Source organism: Antechinus flavipes, chromosome 3, assembly GCF_016432865.1.
Source record: "Antechinus flavipes isolate AdamAnt ecotype Samford, QLD, Australia chromosome 3, AdamAnt_v2, whole genome shotgun sequence".
Lineage (NCBI taxonomy): Eukaryota > Metazoa > Chordata > Mammalia > Dasyuromorphia > Dasyuridae > Antechinus > Antechinus flavipes.
The window spans coordinates 520,405,390-520,427,343 of record NC_067400.1 but is presented as its reverse complement, the minus strand read 5'-3'; the positions used below and the strand labels follow the sequence as shown (position 1 = coordinate 520,427,343).

At 37.1% G+C, this 21,954-nt stretch overlaps 1 protein-coding gene across 2 annotated transcripts in view; it reads left to right on the top strand.

Annotated features, from left to right (window-relative positions):
- Positions 1 to 16,998: 16,998 nt before the first annotated feature.
- The window catches only part of POLD3 (DNA polymerase delta 3, accessory subunit), a 66,887-nt gene continuing 61,931 nt past the window's right edge, over positions 16,999 to 21,954 (top strand). The window contains exon 1 of one of the 2 annotated variants that reach the window (XM_051987116.1): positions 16,999 to 17,161. In XM_051987116.1, the coding sequence (XP_051843076.1) occupies positions 17,102 to 17,161 (60 nt within the window). In that variant the 5' untranslated portion in view covers positions 16,999 to 17,101. Of the gene's footprint in view, positions 17,218 to 21,954 lie in introns of both variants that reach the window. The other variant, XM_051987117.1, reaches the window with a different exon arrangement.

The window sequence follows — 21,954 nt, the reverse complement described above, 5'->3', positions numbered from 1 at the left end:
ATGCTATAAACCTTGACCATTGATATAATAGTCAGAGTATTGGATGGGAGATCAGTCAAGTCTTTGAACTAATAATGTTCTTTATAAGCCTTTTTGCTAAGCAAAAAGTACCTTTTAGATCCTTTAATACAGTTATTAGGCAAAACACAGATTTCATTCATTTCTATTTCTAGAATGTTTATTGAGTGTATATTATGTGCCCAGTCCTTTGATAAGTACTACATGGATGGAGCTTAAAGTTTGCATTTGAAACTCTGTATAGTTCAGTCAAAATACTTGCTCCCAGGAATTGTACCTATAATTGTGGTAGGTGAACAGTGGTGTCTTGAATTATGATATCACAAACCAACTGTGTGGGCAACTGTAATTTAAATTATGAAAGGTCTTAAATTGAAGAGTTTGGAGTTAATTCAATGGGCAATAATTTATGGGCATAATAGCTTCTTAGACAGGGCAGAGAGGTGTTGGAAATAAGATTTTATTACTGTAATAGGCCTTTTGGCCATACTCACAAGGGAAAGTGTTTCAAGAGACTTGGAATGAAGTACTGCTACGGTTGGCACAGTGGACTGATCTTGATTCTCAACGTCTCCATCTTTGGATTTATGGGAGCAAAAAACAGTGCAGAAAGTTTGAAACTGAGGAGAAGGAAAAAGTGGGCAGATTACACAGCTGAATTATCTCAATATAATCATACAAACAACTTTATTTTTTTTCTTTTTTCTTTTTATAACTTTTTATTGACAGAACCCATGCCTGGGTAATTTTTTTTTTTTTACATTATCCCTTGCACTCACTTCTGTTCTGACTTTTCCCCTCCCTCCTTTCACCCCCTCCCCCAGATGGCAAGCAGTCCTATACAAGTTAAATATGTCACAGTGAATCCTAGATACAATATATGTTTGCAGAACCCAACAGTTCTCTTGTTGCACAGGAAGAATTGGATTCAGAAGGTAAAAATAATCTGGGAAGAAAGACAAAAATGCAAGCAGTTTACATTCATTTCCCAGTGTTCTTTCTTTGGGTGTAACTGCTTCTGTCCATCCTTGATCAATTGAATCTTTGTCAAAGAGATCCACTTCCATCAGAATACATCCTCATACAGTATCATTGTTGAGGTATATAATGATCTCCTGGTTCTGCTCATTTCACTCAGCATCAGTTCATGTAAGTCTTGCCAATGCTCTCTGCATTCGTCCTGCTGGTCATTTCTTACAGAACAATAATATTCCATAACATTCATATACCACAATTTACTCAACCATTCTCCAATTGATGGTTATCCATTCAATTTCCAGTTTCTAGCCACTACAAACAGGGCTGCCACAAACATTTTGGCACATACAGGTCCCTTTCCCTTCTTTAGTATCTCTTTGGGGTATAAGCCCAATAGAAACACTGCTGGATCAAAGGGTATGCACAGTTTGATAACTTTTTGAGCATTGTTCCAAATTGTTCTCCAGAATGGCTGGATGTGTTCACAATTCCACCAATAATGTCTCAGTGTCCCAGTTTTCCCACATCCCCTTCAACATTCCGCATTATCTTTCCCTGTCATTCTAGCCAGTCTGACAGGTATGTAGTGGTATCTCAGAGTTGTCTTAATTTGCATTTCTCTGATTAATAATGACTTGGAACATATTTTCATATGGCTAGAAATAGTTTCAATTTCTTCGTCTGAGAATTGTCTGTTCATAGCCTTTGACTATTTATCAGTTGGTGAATGGCTTGATTTCTTATATATTCAATTCTCTATATATTTTGGAAATGAGGCCTTTATCATATCCTTTGACTGTAAAAATGTTTTCTCAGTTTATTGTTTCCCTTCTAATTTTGTCTGCATTAGTTTTGTTTGTACAAAAACTTTTCAATTTGATATAATCAAAATTTTTTATTTTGTAGTCAATAGTGATCTCTAATTCTTCTTTGGTCATAAGTTCCTTCCTCTTCCACAGGTCTGAGAAGTAAACTATCCTATGCTCTTCCAATTTATTTATAATCTCATTCTTTATGCCTAGGTCATGAACCCATTTATACAAAAAACTTTAAAATAAGACTCAAATCAAATTTTGGAGTGGCAGATGTGATGTTCTTTTCTTTTGTATAATATAATGGTTCTTTCTGAGAGCAGGTTTCTTGGGGAGGTTTTTGGGAGCCAGCCTTAGTTTCAGTTCAGATCAATAATCATTTCAAATGCAGCCAGCTGATAAAATACAAACATTTATTTTCTTCTTCCAAACGCGTCTCTTTCCTTGGGCCCTGTTAGCTTTAATAGACACCTATCTCTCTCCTTGGTTCTAAGAGCTCCCTCTGAATGTCTCCAAATCCAAAGGTTTGTCCTTCAGCCTCCAGCCAGCACAAAGGTGGAAAATGAAATGAATCCGACTCCACCTCCAAGAATGGGCTTCTTCTGAACTGATGCTCCTCCACTCTGAATCTTTTCAATTGACTCTGCTGACTGATGCTCTCTCAAAGGTTGACTCCTCCTCTGAGAGTGGGATTATGGGTTTATGACTTGTAAATCTCATACTGAATACTGACTTGTGAATCTCCCAAAAGCATGAACTCCAATGAGTACTTAAATACATTAGTGAGCTAGAGAATTTGCTAAGTACCTTGTTAAATTAGCAACTGACATCACTTTGTAAGGATTCTAACAGGCAGAGTCAACAAAAGGTCAGAGTGAGAAATTTTTCTATCCTAAGAAAAATTAGGACTTTGGCAGGAGAATTCTGTGACAACACAATTGAGGCCTGTCCAGAGCACCCACATGTGATATCAGAAAGACTGATCACAGGAACAGTAGTACCAGCTTCAAGAGTTCTCAGCTCAGAGATGGTAAGGGTATTGGACAATTAGAAAGAGATTACAGAAGACCTGTTCTGGCACTGAGTATAGCCAGAACTGATTGGAAACTCTATTGTCCATACACAGTTCTGGGTTGCAGTTCCAGAGCACAGAAGCGCACTTGTTATTAGTCACAAGGGAACAGAGGATCTGCTGACAATTCCAGGATTAAGAGGAACACTCATGCTTGTGCCTACAGGAAAGCAGGGGACCTTTCTGAGGAAAGACTAGAACACAAACTAGGAGGGCAATGACCATACTTTTCCCCATATCATACCACCTTGGAAGCAATGAAAATTTGCAGATCCCTAGAATTTAAATCTGAAAACAGCAACATGAAAAAGCCTGAAGCTCAGGATAGCTTCCACACCTCCAGGTGAGCAGAGTTCAACTTTAATAAAAAGTTCAAAGTCAAGAAATAAATTGGAAAATGAGCAAACAACAAAAAAAGAATTTGATCACAAAAAGCTATGGCGGCAGAGAAGACCAAGACACAAATTCAGAAGAAGACAATAATGTGAAAACAGTTTCAAGCAAAGCTGCAAAGACAAACACTAATTGGACTCAAAGCCATAAAGAATTCCTAGAAGAATTAAAGAAAGAGATGAGTGGTAGAGAAAAATTGGGGAAAAAAAAGAAAATGATACAGGAAAATTATTTTCTTTTTAAAAAAGAATTAAGTGTTCTAAAAGAAGCACAAAAAACTGATAAAAATGATACCTTAAAATACAGTATTGATCTAATTATAAAAGAGGCACAAAAACCTCACTGAAGAAAAGAACTCCTTAAAAAGCAGAACTGGTTGAACAGAAAAAGAAGTACAAAAGTTCTCTGAAGAAAATAATTTTTAAAAAATTAGAATTGGGCAACTGGAAGCTAATGACTTCATGAAATATCAAGGAACAATAAAAACAAAGTCAAAAGAATGAAAAAAAAAAGAAGAAAATGCAAAATACCTCATCAGAAAAACAAATGACCTGGAAAATAAATCAAGGAGAGAAAATGTAAAAATTACTGGATTACTTTAAATTCATGATTTAAAAAAAAAAGAGCTTAGGCATAATATTTCTTTCTTTTTTTTTTTTTTTAGGCATAATATTTCAAGAAAGTACAAAGAAAAACTGCTCCAACTGGAAGCTAATGACTCCATGAGACATCAAGGAACAATAAAACAAACAAAGTCAAAAGGATGAAAAAAATAGAAGAAAATATCTCATCAGAAAAACAAATGACCTGAAAAATAAATTAAGAAGAGAAAATTTAAAAATTGCTGCACTACTTTAAATTCATGATTTTTTTAAAAAAAAGAGCTTAAGTATAATATTTTAAGAAAGTACAAAGGAAAATTGCCCCAAGATCTTAGATCTTAGATCAAGAATAACCTATCAAGAAAAACTAAGTATAATCCTTTAGGCTGGGGGGGGGGGGAAAGGGAAGGAATGGATATTTAATAAAACAGAGGATTTTCAAGCATTCCCAATGAAAAGAACAGAGCTGAATAGAAAATTTAACATTCAAATACATGACTCAAGAGAAGTATAAAAAGGTAAAAATGAAAGAAAAATCATAAGGGAATTAATAAGATTAAACTGTTTACATTATTATGTATAAAAATGATACTGTAATTCCTAAGAACTTTTACTAGGACAATTAGAAGATGTATCATCTGGCCTAGCTCTCTGGAGGATCTTGGTATCAGCCCGAGTCCTTGGTCTTAGAAGAGGAGTGAAGAGACAGCAACCCATATGCAGGGTCAAAAGTGGAGTCTGTTTATTTCAAGTTCTCTCAGTCTTAAATACTTTAGTACAATAGCATCACTACAGCACATTGTGCATGTGCTAACTATAAACACCTTACTATTTTTATGTAGATGCCTCTTTGTTGTAAGAATCTCTGCTTCAAGTAAAACACGGGTTGTCCTACGCCCCAACTTCTCAGGAAGCCTGAGATGCCTCCAATGGGAGATGAGAACTGAACCAGACATCATCAGCAGGTTACCTCTAGGCTGAAGGATCTTATACCTCACCCAGAGTTCCCCCACAATCTGTGTTCCTCTACATGTCCCACTTTCTTTTAATTAAAGCAGGTATACATAAATCCATCAGCAAGGAATCACACAAGCAAGTAGTAATGTAACAAACAATATGAATTTACATATTATAGAAGACTTCCATCAGTCCTAGAAGGAGGGTATATAAATAACAATCAGACATACACCTCCTCTGGCAGCCAAGAGATAGTCCAAAACCAATCTATTGTCCTTCACTCCATGTGTCAGGGAATCCAATGATTTCTGCAGGTTTTGAAGACTTGCATCCATCTCATTATGTTTCAGGGAATCCAATGATTCCTGCAGGTTTTGAAGTTCTGCATCAGTCTCATTAGCAATTATTTTTGATGTTCATGAGTCTATTGCCATACACATAAGGTTAACTACCACTTTCAGTGGTAGACATAGTCAGAGATGGAATCACCCAATGTTCTTGGGTTGCCTGAAATAAAAGAGTGTTGGCTAACATGGTGAGAAGGCAATCTGCATTTGAGTTTCCATAAAAAACAGGACCTGAAAGTCCTGTATGAGAGTAGCTATGCAAGATATAATACTTACCTGGACATTTTCTCACTTGCTCCTAAAATTCCTTAAAAAGCTGATATATGTTAGAGGCTATAAATTTTATTTGGACTGTGGCAATTCTTTTTACCAGACCAACTGAATAAGCCAAATCAGATATTATATTTCCATCTCCTGGATAATAAGTAAGAGCTAGCATAATTGCCTATAACTTATTCTGCTGAGTGGCAGAAAGGAAGTTCTGATTACTCTTTTCATACCTAAGTCATGAGAGTATACAGCACAAATGTTATGTTTGGACACATATGTAAAAATAGTTAGTCCTTTAAGAGGGATCTTAGAAACCTTTTCTTCAAAAATCCATGGCCAATTATGTAATAGCCAGGTTGTCTTTAAGGAAAACCTGTGTGTAAAATTTGGAATTGTGGACAATAAAATTTGCCACTCTAGAATAGTTTCACAGCATACATTGATTTGTGCATTAGTATAAAAGATGCATATTTTGTCAAATATTATCCAAGATAATTGTATTACTCACTTAATGGTCTTCAATAAGATTCTAGCCACAAGCACTGGGTAAGGAATAAGGCTTTGATATGGTTGTGTTTTTGAGTGACCCTTTCATCCACATTAGATAAAGCCACTTTAATTTTTCTCAGAGCCTCTTGGAGCTTTTTTCATAAGCTGGTGGGGTGAGGCTAAAGCAGTGTCTCCACTTAAAATGTTATATAATGGTTGTAATTGATAGGTAATTAAGCCTAACACTGGATACATCCATTGAATATCTCCTCTCAATTTCTGAAAGTCATTTAAGTTGTTCAACTTCTCTATTCTTAAAGAAAGTTTTTGTATTGTAAATACCTTAGGATATACTTCATATCCTACATATTGAAAAGGAGTGTGCCTTTGAATTTTTTTCTGGGGCTATATACAATTGGTAGTTCCTTAGTGTTTCTATAGTCTTTTGTAGACATGCTTCTAACATTTGTTCCTCAGGTACACACCCAAGATATCATCCATGTAACGTAAAAACAACTTTTGGAAATGCTTTTCTTACTGGAATAAGAGCAGCAGCCACATACATTTGACAAAGTCATTTGGTAATTTTCCATTCCCTATGACAAAACATTCAAATCTTTTACTAAAGTTAATGCTAAGTTAAGCTAAGTTAACACTGGGCACTGAAAAGGTGAATCTTGTCATATCCTCCTTATCCAGAGGGATAAAATAGAAACAATCTTTAATGTCTATAACCCAAAGAGGCCATTCCCTAGGCAATTGAGTAGGAGATAGAAGTTCAGGCTGAAGAGTTCCCATAATTTCCATTTGTTCATTCACTTTTCTTAAATTACTCAACAGCTTCCATTTTCTAGATTTCTTTTTTATATCAAATACAGGGGAATTCCAAGGACTTAGAGAAGGTTGTAAGTGTCCTTGGTCAAGTTGCTCCTATACTATATCTAATAAAGCCTGAATTTTTTCACCGGCTAAGGGCCCACTATTCCACCCACACTGGTGTATCAGTTTTCCATTGAATGGGAGCAGGTGAGAATGCTAGCAGACCTTCCACAGTGAGTCCTGCCTAAAAAGCCAAAGTACTTGATTATAATCCTAACTATTGTAAAATATCTCTTCTCCACAGATTGATGGGGGTTATTTTTTTAAACTACAAAAGGAGTAAAAACTCCTGTTTTATCTTCAAATGTCCATCTCAAAGGGGTAGCACTAATTTCAGCTGCTATTGATCCACCTATGCCAGACATATAGGTGTTTGCCAAAATCTTTGGCCAGTGACTGGGCCAAATGGCCCCTCTAATAACTGCACTTGTGTCTACCAACCCTTTCAATGGTATGCCATTTATATAGATCGTGAGCTTAGATTGGTCAGCTGTCACAGCTGTAGTCCAGGATATTCCTGAATTCTGTTGTTGGGAGTCTAAATCTGGGAAATATCACCAGATTGCCTTTTAGGAGTCTGTATCAGTAAACCCAATGCTACTACTTCTCCTGGATGATTGATCACACATTGTCTACCTGTATTAGTGACTGGGATATTATCTACACATCCCCCAGTTTCCCCCATCAGTGTACACATGGACACTGTTTTGTACTTACTCTCAGGAGGTGAAATGGTCAAGTCTACTGTGCCTGGAGGCAAGGGATCCATAGGCTGGAGAGGAGCAGATTTCACCTCTCCAGGGTATATCTCAGTAGTCCCAGCAGCATACAACTCTGTTCTCCCCAATTGTAATCCCTTTCTCCCATCATATTGCTTCTTGGCTGATTGGTCATGTCAGAGTACTGAACTTATAAAGACTCTCTGGGTGTAACAGCAGCTGCCATCATGCCCCAAGTGTTCTTTCACTTTATCTTTTTGCCAACGTTAAGCTTTTAAATGCCCTGCACATTGAAAGCACTGATGAATCTCTTTGGAAGTCCCTTCCTAAGAGGGACCCTGTCTTCTCTAAGACCCTGTCTTAGATCTTGAAAAGTCTGCATCATAGTCTGGGTAGAAAAGGTATTTGTGCCCACTGTGGCACAGTGTCTTATGATCTCCTTTAAAGGAGCATCCTTGTGTAGTCCTAATATAATTCTTCTACAAACCTCATTAGCATTTTCTTTAGCAACTTGTCTTATCATAATTTCTGTTGCTGCATTTTCACCAATAGTTCGTATGACAGCCGTCTGCAGACGTCCCACAAAATCAGCAAAGGATTCATTTGCACCTTGCGCTATTTTCATGAAGACTTCCCCTCTATCTTGTTTTCCTGGGAGGGTACGCCATGCTTTGGTAGCAGCAGAAACAATTTGCTCATACACTGTCAAAGAGTAATTAATCTGTGTTAAAGTGTCTGCATAAGGACCTACACCTACTAATTGATCAAAGGTGATTGGCATATTAATTCCAGTTTGCCTATTTCATTGGGCTTGTAGCCTACAGAGTTCACTGTACTTAGAAAGCCACAATAAGGTTTGTTCAGGTTCTAAGTATGTTTTTGCTATAAATTTTCAATCACTAGGGGTTAAAATTTCATAAGTAAAATTTTCTAACAGCATCTTAACATAAGACGATGTAGACCCATAAAGAGTGCAACCCTTTTTCAGATTTTTGATAATTTCCAGATTAAAAAGAGTGTATCTTCTCCTGATTTGACCTGAAGAATCAGGCTCTTCAAACACAGGGTATGCTTCTATTCTCAAATCAGATATATCTGTCCTTCTTCTTTTGTTTTAACTAATGACTTTTGTAATTTTGTCATAGGGGGTAGACAAAACTGCTTCATGGGTGGTGCTGATGGTGTCATTGCCCCTCCTGCTCCTGCTCCTCCTGCCCACAAAGGCTGAGTTGAGGGAGGAGGATCAGAAGATGGAAAATATGCTAAGGCCCAACTCGCCATGCCCTCTGGTGTTGTCAGTACCATTCTCCTGCTGCTTTTTCTCTTCACACTTCCTTTTCTGGCTGTCCACATTAAAATCTTTCCTTGTTTTAAAACATGTGGGGTTTTTAAAGCCAATTTTATTATATTGTACATAAGGAATGTTTCCTCAGGAATTGAATCAGGACCCATAGCTTTGTAATATCCAATTAGTTGCTCTCCCACTATTTTCCACAAATCTGGCTCTAATCTTTCTTCCTTAGAGAGCCAAGGAGACATGCACTCTAATATATTTAAGAACTCATTGATCTGCTTCTGAGTTACCAACAAACCTTGCTTCTCTATTAACCTGTCTTCTTTATACTTCTCTTGAGAAGGAGGCTCTTTTGTTAGTATTTGCCCCATTTCGGCTAAAAAACTAAAGTGACTAATTTAGCCCTTACTGAATCTTCCTGCTTGCCTGTTTTTATACTTACCCTGTTCCTGGGTCATGAGGACTTCTCAGATGAACTTGCAAAGTTGTCAGTCAAGCTCCTTTGTGTTCTGCTTTCTAGGGTGCCATTAAATTCCAAATGTATCATCCGGATTAGCTCTCTGGAGGATCTTGGTACCAGCCCAAGTCCTTAGTCTTAAAAGAGGAGTGAAGAGGCAGGAACCCATGTGGAGGGTCAAAAATGGAGTTCATTTATTTCACATTCTCTCAGCCTTAAATACCTTAGTACAATTATATCACTATAGCCCATTGTGCATGTGCTAACTATAAGCACCCTGCTTTTATTATGTAGATGCCTCTCTGTTGAGTAAAAATTTCTGCTTCAAATAGAACATAGGTTGTCATGCTCCCTGACTTCTCATCAAGCCTGAGATACCCCCAAGAAGAGATGAGGGTGAAACAGACATTGTCAGCAGATTCCCTCTGGGCTGGAAGGTTTTATACCTCACCCAGAGTTCCCCCACTGTCTGTGGCTCTCTACAAGAAGGAGTTTGCATAAATAGAGAGCATGGTATGAATGGGTTATATAGGAAAGATCTGCAAAAATTTGCTGTTGTTGTTATTGTTGTTGTTGTTTTTAATGAAGAGAGGGAATAGTAGAATAGGAAAGTTTTTCTCACATAAAAGGGTAAGCTTTTTTCTCAAATAAAAGGATGAGTTTTTGCAATGGAGGAGGAAATAGGGGTGATGGTGACAGACATGCTTAAACCTCAGTCTCATCAGAATTAGTTCAAAGAGAGGGAAAACATACACACACACATACACAATCAATTGTATATAGAAATCTATCTTACCCAATAGGGAAATAGGAGAGGAAGAGGACAAGAGAAAAGGGGAAGGGAATGACAAAAGAGATAGTAAATTAAGGGAGACAGTGCAAAAATATGGAAGACAGAAGCAAAATTGACTTTGAGGAGGAACACAATAAAAGAGAGAAGAAACAGAAGAAAATGGGATAAAAAGAAACATGCAGTTTCATAGCAATAGTAACTGTATTTCATAGAAATCATAACTGTGAATGTGAATGGAATGAGCTCATCCATATAAAAGAATGGATTAGAAACCAGAATCCAATAATATGTTGTTTATAAGAGACATGCTTGAAATAGAAAGACACCAAGAGAGTTAAAGGTCTGGAACATAATCTAATATGCTTCAGCTGAAGTAAAACAGGCAGAAGTAGCAATCATGATCTCAGATAAAACAAAAGCAAAAAATGACCCAATTAAAAGAGATAATCAGGGAAACTACATTTTGCTAAAAAGCACCATAAACAATGAAGCAGTATAAAAAACTTTTTTATTGAAAGTTTCTGATAAAGAATTCATTTCCCAAATATATAGGGAATTGGTTAAAATTTTATAAAAATAAGAGCCATTGCCCATAGAAAAATGGTCAAAGGATATGAATAGGCAGTTTTCAGAAGAAAAAAAATTAAAGCTCTCTAGAATCAAATGAAAAAATGGTCTAAATCACTACTGATAGAGAAATGCAAAATAAAATAACTCTGAGGTACCATGTAATGACTATCAGCAATGATAAATGTTATAGGAAAGATCATTTTCTTTCATAATTTCTTTATTTTTTTGGTAATATGGTTATTGAAATGTTTTACATGATTTCATATATATAAAATATTGCTTTTTTTTCAGTGGATTAGAAAAAGGTGGGAAGGAGGATAAGAATTAGGAATTCAAAATTTTAAAAGTGTTTAAAAAATAATTTTTAAAAAGACAAAAAGGAGAGGTGTGGGATTTTCAAATTTTGAGATTGAAATTAGGTCAAAAGCTGTAACTTCCCACTTGACTAAGCCTAGAGATTTATTGAGTGTAGAAATACTGTGTGGACAGCTGGGAACAACCAAAAGACACTTAGCTTTGATCAGATTTGTTTGTATCTGGTATCTTTTGATGAGACTGATACAGGGGATTTTCCCTAGAGCTTTCTATGAGACAGTACTCCTGCTCTCACTTATTTGTCCTAATCTCCTAATAAGTCTTTACTCTCCTGCACAGAGCTAGCTGGAAGAAGGATATAATTACCATCTCCCTTTTCCTCTCCCCTTCCTGGCTGTAGCCTACATTGATATGGTTTAGAACTTTAGTATTACCTTTTAAGGGGGTTATGATGATTTCTGAACTTACATTTAAAAAAATACCTATCTTATTTCTTTCAGATGCATTTTATTTTAACATTGTTCAGTTATGTTCTACTCCTCATGACTCCATTTGGGGTTTTCCTGGAAAAGATACTGGAATGGTTTGCCATTTCTTTCTCTAGCTCATTTTACAGATGGAGAAGTTGAGACAAATAGGGTTAACTGACTTATCCAAGATTAACAGCTAGTGTCTGAGTTTGGCATTCTATTCTCCAAGCTACTCACCTGTCCTTTTTTGTCTGAATGGAAAATCGGGCTGGAGAGAATTGGTCTGGTTACATGTGTCTGATATTCTAATTCTGATATTTTGCAATTCTATTTCACAGAGTTTCTCATAATGTTCTCTAAAAAAGTAGATTGATGTAAATTAGATGAAAATATAGTTAGATAAAGAAAAGTTTCTAGTGGAACTCAACTCTAGAGAGTTGAACTTAGTTCTAAAAACATTTGATCAATAACACAGTAGCACCTACTTCTCAGGGTTGTCATGAGGAACAAATGAGATAAATAATTAAAAAGTGCTTAGTTAGCATAGTGTCTGGCACATAGTAAGCACTATACAAATACTAGCTATTATTATTATTGTTGGGTTTTTTTGTTAGCATGAAAGTCTAGATAAAATGCATATCAAATTTGAAAATGCACGAAGTAGGGAGTAGGATAGCTACCACAGATGACCAACAGAATTAGAATCCAAAAAGATCTTAGTAGGGTATAATGATGAACCAAATCTTAATAATAAGATTTTATTTAGTAGAGAGAAATTTAGTCTTATACCATACTCACATTTAAGAAATGAATTATACAAATATAAAATATTTGGGAATCTACCTGCCAAGACGAACACAGGAACTATTTGAACACAATTATAAAATACTTTTCACACAAGTAAAATCAGATCTAAACAATTAGAAAAATATAAATTGCTCATAGATAGGCCAACTTTATATAATTAAAATAACAATTTTACCAAAATCAATTTACTTATTCAGTGCCATATCAATCAAACTACCAAAAATTATTTTATAGGGCTAGGAAAAATAACAAAATTCATTTAGAAGAACAAAAGATAAAAAATTTCAAGGGAATTGCTTTTTTAAAAAATGCAAAGGAAGATGGTCTAGCCATACTAAATATAAACTGTATTATAAGGTGGCAAACTGTTTGGTACTAGCTAAAAAATATACTGTTGGATCAGTTGAATAGGTTAGGTACCCAAGTCACAGTAGCAAATAATTATAGTTATCTACTACTTGATAAATCCAAAGACTCCAATTTCTGGGATAAGAACTCACTATTTGACAAAAACTTTTAGGAAAACTGGAAAATAGTATGGCATAAAGGGTTATATCATAAGAAAATTAGGAAAACAAAGAATAATTTACCTGTTAGATTTGTGAGAAAGGGAAGAATTTATTGTTGGAATCTTTACAAATTGTAAAGTCATTAGAGTTGATAGAGACAATAATTATCTAATTTAGCATGGTTCAGTATGAGTGATCTGATCCTACAAGGAGGTGTTATGGGCCAGAAGAAACAAGGTATTAAGTAGAACTGATAGACAATAATGCTTGTATTCACACTTTTAGAGAGCTCATATAAGCAAGAAGTATTTAAGTACTCATTGGAGTTCACAAGTATGGGAGATTCACAAAGTTAACTGTGTAACTTTTTTAATTCACACCTCCCTTGAAGCTCTTAGGGCCAGAGAGCACTATGGGAGAAACCCATAATCCTTCTCTCTCACATCCCACAATCCTTCTCTCTCGAAGGAACATAAATAGAGCTTCAGTGAGCCCAGTCAGGAGAGTTCAGCTGAATTCGATTGGAGAGGAGCACGCTGGGACAGACGCAGAGCATTCTGGAAGATTGAGAGCCAGAAGCCCTCTCTCAGAGGCAAGAGAGATTCATTCCATTTTCCTCTTGGCTGGCTGGTGGCTGAAGAAAGCAGAGGTAGAAGCAAAGGACAATCTGCAAGGGCTTTTGGAACCAAGCAGAGAGATAGCCCTCAACTAACTGGGCTATTTTGGAAGGAGAAAATAAATGTTTGCATTTTTACCAGCTGGCTGCATTTTGGGTGATTATTACTCTTAAGTGAAACTAAGGCCGCCTCCAGAAAACCTCCCTGAGAAACCTGCTCTCACCCAGAGAGAACGATCTTATATTTTAAAGAAAAAAAGAACACCACAATTTATGAACAAATAGGAAATAGAGAACATTGTGAAATGTAAAATGGATGATTTTGATTATATTAAAGTAAAAAAGATTTTGAACAGACAAAATCAGTGCAACCAAAATTATATGGAAAGTAGCAAACTGGGAAACAATTTTACAGTCATCTGATAAAAGCTTAATTTTCCAAATATATATAGAACTAAGTCAAATTTATAAGAATACAAGTCATTCACCAATTAATAAATGGTCAAACATATGAATAGGAAGTTTATTGATGAAGAAATTAGTTATCCATAATCATATGAAAAATGTTCTAAATCACTATTGACATCCACACACAAATGTTTATAGTGGTTGTTTTTTGTTGTAATATGGGAGCCACCTGCCAGTGGCTGCTGGAGATCTAACTGGGATCTGTAGAATGGTTTTCTTTATGTGAGAGGATGATGATGATACAAGGAGACTGAGAGGCAGTTGCTGTTCTCTGACCTCTCTCCTCTTCCCTCCAATTTATTTCATTCCCAATCTACAAGGAACATCTGTGAAGGCTGCTTTGCAGCTTCTTCAAGTTTATGATCCACAGCTGTGGAGGCTCTGTAGGAGAATTGACCTACCCCTTCACTTAGGTATGGTCTTTACCAATTCCCTTTTTTGTTTTATGGGAGTGTTAGTTACTTTATGCATTAGCTATTATCTAAGTCCACATGCTAAGATATCAGAGTCTGCATGCTAGAGAATGCAAACAGCACTATAGCAGGTATTGAATTTTGTGAGATGTCATGGAGGCAAAATATCAAACAGAGAGGAGGACTATAATCAGAACAAGCATTTTTCATAAGTCTTTCATCAGTCTCTTGGCTTGACTCTTTGATGTGTTGGCCCATTTAATTACCCTGACTAAAAAAGTCCTTCCCCCAGGTTACTGAAGGAACTCTGGGAGGATCCTACTTACAAACAGCTCTTCAAGTGCTGCTGCTTCTTTGTTTCTTGTGTTTCTTATGTCCCACGTTCGGGCGCCATATGTTGTGATATGGGAGCCACCTGCCAGTGGCTACTGGAGAGTTTTTGTGACAGCAAAGAATTGCAGATTTAGGGGATACCCATCAATTGGGGAAGGGCTAAACAAGCTGTGCTATATGAATGTAATGAAATACTATTATGGTATAAGAAATGAAGAGCAATGGACTTCAGAAAACTGAAAAACTTACATGAACTGATGCTGAGTTAAATGAGCAGAACCAGGAGAACATTGTACACAATAACAGTAACACTGTGCAATGATCAGCTATGATAGACTTAGCTCTCCGCATCAATATAATGATCCAAGACAATTCCAAAATACTCATGATAGAAAATGCTATCTACATTCAGAGAAAGAATTATGGAGTCTGAATGCAAATCAAAGCATGCTATTTTCATTTTTTTTTCCTTTCTTATGGTTTTCCCCTTTTATTTTGATTCTTTTCACAATATAGGAAATGTGTATATGTATATGTATAATTTTTTTTTTTTTTTTTTTTTTTTTTTGCTGAGGCAGTTGGGGTTAAGTGACTTGCCCAGGGTCACACAGGTAGGAAATATTAAGTGTCTGAGGCCACATTTGGACTCAGGTTTCCTAACTTTAGGACTGGTGCTCTATCCACTGCGCCATATTGTATCCAACAATTCAGCCATCCACGCCCCTACCAGTTTTATAGGAGGAATTTTATTTAGATCAAGTTATATCATATGGCTACTGAGGTCCTTGTGATTCTACAATCAATCAGTAAGCATTTATTAAATGACTGTTATGTACTAGGCTACCATTTTTAATATAAAATCAAATAAACTGATTATGAGTGCAATTGCCCAAGATTGTATTCTAAGTAACCACTAACACGAAAACTTGAACATGTTTCACCCAAGATGGAAATCTATCTGGTACTGGACTGCCAACAAACTCCCATTGGCTAGACCTGAACTGTATTCGTTAATAATGAATCTGACTCAGCATATAACCAACGATGGCTTGATTGCAAGAAGTAAAGTAAATGAAATCATTCTGTATGTATAGAGGTCATGAGGAATAACAGTTAGACAGCTTAAAGGTAGCTTTGGTATCTGCAGCACACAGTCAGTGCTTAATAAATGTTTTTGGATGGATTGATTCATGAAATACGCAAAGACACAGAGGAAATTCTTCAGCAGCTGTCCCAGGCTATGGAAGATGTATGTCATTCTTGTAAATGTCTAGAGGATATGGGTTACTTGTTAGAGAATGGGATAATGGAATCAGATTTAGAATGTATTTCAGTGGCCAGGAAATCCAATCCTATAATATCCTCTACAATATACCCATTGAATGGTCATATAACATTTATTTAAAAACCTTGATGAAGGGGAACTCATTACTTTTTGGAGCATCCAATTTTAGAAAGTAGGAAGGAAGCTTAGAACACTGAATGACAGATTGAAGAATCATAGATTCAGGGTTGAAAGTTACCTTTAGGCCAACCTCCTCATTTTATGGGTGCAGAACCTGAGGCCCAAGACAAGTGTGATGACTTGCTCAAAGTCACCGATATTAAGTAACCAGGATTGAAACCATGTTCTATGGCTCCAAATACGTTAATATACTTTTAATAGCTATTTTTCTACTCTTTAGTCCAATTTTATAATTTCAGAGATAAGGAATTAAAGTCTGTGTTCTGACTGAATACAGGATGGGGTTTCCACATTTTGCACTTGAATCAGAGGGCTAGATCTCAAAGTGGACTGGACCTGAAATCAGGAAAGTAGGAATTCAAATCTTGATGCAGATACTAACTAGCTGTGTGATCCTGAACAAGTCACTTAATCTCTATTGACCTTAATTTCCTCATCTGTAAAATGGGTATAATAGCACGTTGTCAGGATAAAACAATGCTTATAGAAATATTAGCTACTGTTGTGGAAGAGGAACCTCATGGCTGAAATTTTTCTATTTTTACAGAAGAGAAACTGACATTCTGGCAGCAAAGTGGAAAAGGGATGCAAGAAAAAAGGGAAGGATCACCCCGGGCCTCAATTTTCGGTCGGAGGACTTCTATTTGAAGTGACTCGGTCCATCTAATACTTGTGTGCCCTAGCTCTTTCCTCTGTAAAACGAGAATGGACTCCACAACGTCTAAAATCATTTTCTTTTAGAAGTTTTGGGCCATAACCTCTGACCTCGGGCAGTTCCCTTCTACCTTCCTACTCCTTCGCTCCGCCTCTTTCAAGTCACGTGCACACGTTTCCTTGCCAGTAACAGTCAATCAACCCTGTCTCCGGTTTGACCCCTCGGCGGCCGCCGTAGTGCTTCCTCGTCGTTGCCAGGGAAACTCTGACCCCCGCCGGAAGCACTAGTTCTGGCTCGCTGTGCGGGGAGACCCGTTTCCCGCCGGCGGGAGCTGTAGCAGTCGTGGCGGCGGCTGCTGTGGCGTGAAGGGAGAGAGTTGGGAACTGTCCAGCCCCGCGCCATGGCGGACCAGCTCTACCTGGAGAACATTGACGAGTTCGTCACGGACCAGAACAAGATCGTGAGGAGCCTGGGGCAGCGGACGAAGGGAGGGGGAGGAACTTCTGCCCTAGGGAGGTGCGCTGGCACCTCTGCCGGGAAGGGACTGGGGAGGTAGAGGGTGGAGGATAGCGTACCGAAGGTTTGGGGGGGGAGGGGGCGTTTGCGTTTTGGTGCCGTCGGGCGGGCGCATGCGGGGCCTTCGCCGGCACGCTGGGATGGAGAGTGGAGGAAGTGGAGCCGAGAAGCTTGGAATCCTCCACCTGGAGGCTATGACAGGGGGAGGGGTGGGAAAGGGGAATCAGAGGCTCTTAATCTGTTACCTCTCTAATGAAATTCGCGTTTGTCTTCTTAAGGCCTTTGTAGTCTAGTCTAACTTCAGGCTTGCTTAATGTGTCATCCCCGTGGCTTCTCTAGTGACTTACCCTCCCTGCAAACAACCTTTGCACGGCCTGTCCCTCGTGTCTAAAATGCTCTCCCATCTTTGCTCCTTGTCTCCTGGAACATTTTGGATAATCATCTCGTCCCGACTCAAATACTACCTCAGGTCAACAGTCACCACGCATATATTAAGCGCCTGTCATAGGCCAGACTTGCTAAGCGCTGGGTCTTCGAAGAAAGGCAAAAAGGCATCCTTACTCTGAGAGCTCAGTCTGATGGGGAAGACAACATACAAACAGTATGTAGAAAGCATACGTTGGAGGTAATCAGCTCAGAGGAGATTCTAGAATCTAGTAATGAAATTGAGGGAATAAGGGGGAAAGAGCATAATTGGGCTTGTTTGTTTTGCCTGGGGCTGTCATAAAAGACTGCCTGATACTGAGTCTTTGTGGAATGGATTTTGAAGAGAAAGCAGAATTCAGCTGATATTCAAAGCCAACATACTACAATAAAAATAAAAGAAGTCTATAACCACACACTTATAGTTTATAAATACACACATACTTACATTTTTAAAAAAATGACAAAAAGCACCAAATGATTACAGTTTAATAAATATAAACAAAATTCAAGTCAGTTCATGTTGCTTTCAAAGCTATTATTAGTACCTGAATTTAGGGTGAGTTATTTCTCTAATACAATATTTCTCAAACTTTTGGTCTCAGGATCCCTTTACTCCTAAAAATTATTGACAGTCTCCCAAAGAGCTTTTGTTTATGTATGGGTTATATTTATTGAAACTTACCATAGTAGAAATTTTAATGGATGTTTAAAATTTAAAAATATGTATTCACTAACAAATAATAGCAATAAGCCTCTTATACTTTAATAACACTTTTATAGAAAAATAATTTTTTCAAAACAAAAAAAATTAGTGAGAAAAGTGTTGTCACATATTTTTGCAAATCTCTTTGATGTTTAATAGAAGACAGCTGGATTCTCACATCTACTTTTGTATTCAGTCTGTTACAGTTTGTTATTTTTGTTAAAATACATGAAGAAAATCTGGCTTCATACATCTAGGTGGTTGGAAGAGGAAGGAGTATTTTAATAGACAATGTCTTAGCATTATTATGAAAATAGTTTTGACTGTGAATTTCCTGAAAGGTCTTGCTGGAGCACTGTTTTTATAAGACATTAAAATAGTCACATTTTAAGAAACAAAAACTTGTGATTAAACATTTAATTTCTCTGAAACAACCAAAACTGGGTAGCATTTGCCTAAAATCAGGGGATTTTTCAATCAGTACACTGAGTAGAACATTCAAAATTAGTATGTCTTTTGGTTAAGAACCTTTTACTATTTGGGATGTTCTTAGTCTAATAGCCTTTGTTTCCTAATCTAGGTAAATGTCAATCTTCTTTTCCCACGTCTCCTGGATACTTTGGATAGTTCCTTGACTTTATCACATTCTAGCAATGCTTGTTAGTTTTAACTTTCTATTTCCAGTACATATTCCAGTATGAAAATAATACTGTTATAACTTAATTTTGGTGAATTGAAATGTGATTGAGTATTTCAAAAGGAAAGACAAAGGAAGTTTGTGTGAAAGAGAGAATCAAAAGTAATGATAAAGAATATGTGTTGAGTGTAATTGAAAGCAGGGATATAAATTTTGTTATACCAAAGTCCAGTATAGTGCCCTTCAGTCCATTAATTTATATCTTGAGGTTACTACTCATGACTTATGAATTCATTTACTTCAACTAATGAGGGAAGGAAGTGAGGGACATAAAGGAGTAGTGGGGTAGGATAGGGAACTTGGGTGGATCCTGAGAATTCATACTTTTGTTTCTGAGGGGGGAATGGCCTCCAAAATTGGAGAAATCCACACTTTCTGGACTAGACACAGCTCCAAGGGATAACCTAGAAAAATGAGTTGTATCCTACTGCTTTCTGTAATAGTTAACCTCGGTATTTTTCTTTCATCAACCCTACCACCACTTCACTATTATCCTCTAATACTTTTGAATTTGATCCCTTCTCATATGTGTGTGGGTGTGTCTTTGTGTGGGTGTGTATATATATATATCTGTCTTTACTGCCACAGTCATTACTCTTGTTCAGTTCCTTATCTCTTGTCTTTTGAACAATTTCAATAGCCTCCTAATTGGTCTCACTACCTCAACTCTCGTTATTTCAGTTCATCTTCCCATAGCTGCCAAATTGATATTTTTAATGTACAGTTCTGACTCTAGGATCATATCTTTATCTCATTTAAAAAAAATTTATTTTAATGTAAATTTTGGAATGTATATAGTTGGTATAGTAATTATATGTAATATAGTAATTATAGTAATAGCCAGCTAATTGGTATAGTGGATAGAATTCTGGGCCTAAAGTTAGGAAGACCTGAGTTGGACATTTACCAGCTGTGCAGCCCTGGGCAAATTACTTAACCCTGTTTGCTTCAGGTTTTTTGTTTGTAAAATAAGCTGGAGAAGGAAATGGCATATCACTTCAGACTGAGTAACAAATTACATATAACTATTTTGTGTCTAATATAACCTCACTACTGCTGAGCCCTCACTGCTGCTAGGTAATCCTTCGATATGGGCCGTTTTACTCACCATCCCACTCTACACATCAGTTATTCCAAACTTTTATATCCCTCCTCCAAGTTTCCCTGCCTCTCTCTTGCATGCAGCACCCCTCACCCTCCATCAGCTGAAATTCTTGCCTCATATTTTACCAAAAAAATTGAGGCCCATGCACAATGAATTCCTTCTCCTCTTTTCCTCATCTCCTGTCACTCAGATGACTTTGGCCACTGTCTGCTCCTTCATGAACCATTTCACATGATAAAATGACTTTACCCCTCACCGAGGTTAATCTCTGTACCTACTCAAATAATACCATTCCATCCTACCTTCACCAAAAGATTTCTGTTTGTCATCCCCATTCTTTCACTTATTTTCAATTTTTCTCTTTCTACTATTTCCTTCCCTATTGATTGCAAATATGTCCATGCTTCCCCCTCCTCAAAAACTCCTTGCTTGAGCATTCCATCCTCTGTCAGTGTTATTTCTTTTGTCCTTTATAAAGGCTGTCACTTTTTCTCTTCTTCCTGTCTCACAATCTGACTTTTGACCTTATTGTTCTACCAGAATTTTCTCCAAAGTTACTAATGATTTCTTAATTACCAAATCCAATATGCTTTTCTCAGTCTTCATCCTTCTTGACTTTTTTTCAGCCTATAACACTGTTGATCATCCTCTCCTCTTTAATGACTCTATTTTCTCCTTTCAGCTCCTTTTTTTTCCTCGGTTGCTAGATCTTCTTTCATATCCATGCTCTTTAATCTTAAGTGTTAGGTAAGTAAGCCCTTAAGTAAGGCCCCCATCTCTTCTTCCTCTGTACTACTTCTCTTGATGATCTCATTAGCTTAAGTACTATGTCTAGGTTAACAATTTTCAAATTTGTCTTTTCCACCCCAATCTTTCTGCTAACCTCCAATCTCACATCTTCAAATAGTTTTCAGACATCTTGAAGTGGATATGTAGCAGATATCTTAAATTCAACTCATCCGAAACAGAATTTATGATCTTCCCCTCAAGTCCTTCACTTATCTTCCCTGTTATCATACAAGGCAGTAATATCTTTGTAATACTTCTGGCTCACAATCTAGCTCTCTTCTGGGATTCCTCAATCTCTCGTCTAGCTCTTGTCAAGACCTATCACTTTGACCTTAACAACATCTCTTGCTTGTTCTCCTTTGTCTCCTCTGACATGTCCACCACCGGGATAGAAGCCTTCGTCACTTGGACTATTGCAGTAGCCTGATAGGTGGATCTGTCTACCTTAATTCTTTTCCATTCCAATTCATTCACATATTAAAGAGATTTCTCTAGAGCTCAGTTTTATCCATATTACAGCTCCCACTCATAAACTTCAGTTGCTTGTTATTGCCTTCACAATCAAATCCTCTACTCAAAATCCTTCAAACCTGGTTACCTCCTTCCTTCCCCATCACATATTCTTCCATCTAATAACACTGGCCTCCTGTGTCCATCTCCAGGCCCCAGGCATTTTCTTTGGCCTGGAATGTTTTCTCCTCGTCTCTGTCAATCTGAAGGAGTCTCTGGTTTCCTTGAAATCCCAATTAAAATCTCACCTGTAGAAGCCATTCCCAGCCTCTCTTAATTCTAATATTACTTACCCTTTTAAGTTATTTATTTTTTTCTGAATATGGTTGGGTATATATCCTGAATATTTTGTTGTTGTTCAGAACAACATTTCAGTTGTCTAACTCTTGGCTGTATTTGGAGTTTTCTTGGCAGAGATTTTGGAATGGCTTGCCTTTCCTTCTTCAACTTATTTTACAGATGAGGGAATTGAGATAAATAGGGTAAAGTGACATGGCCAGGGCCACA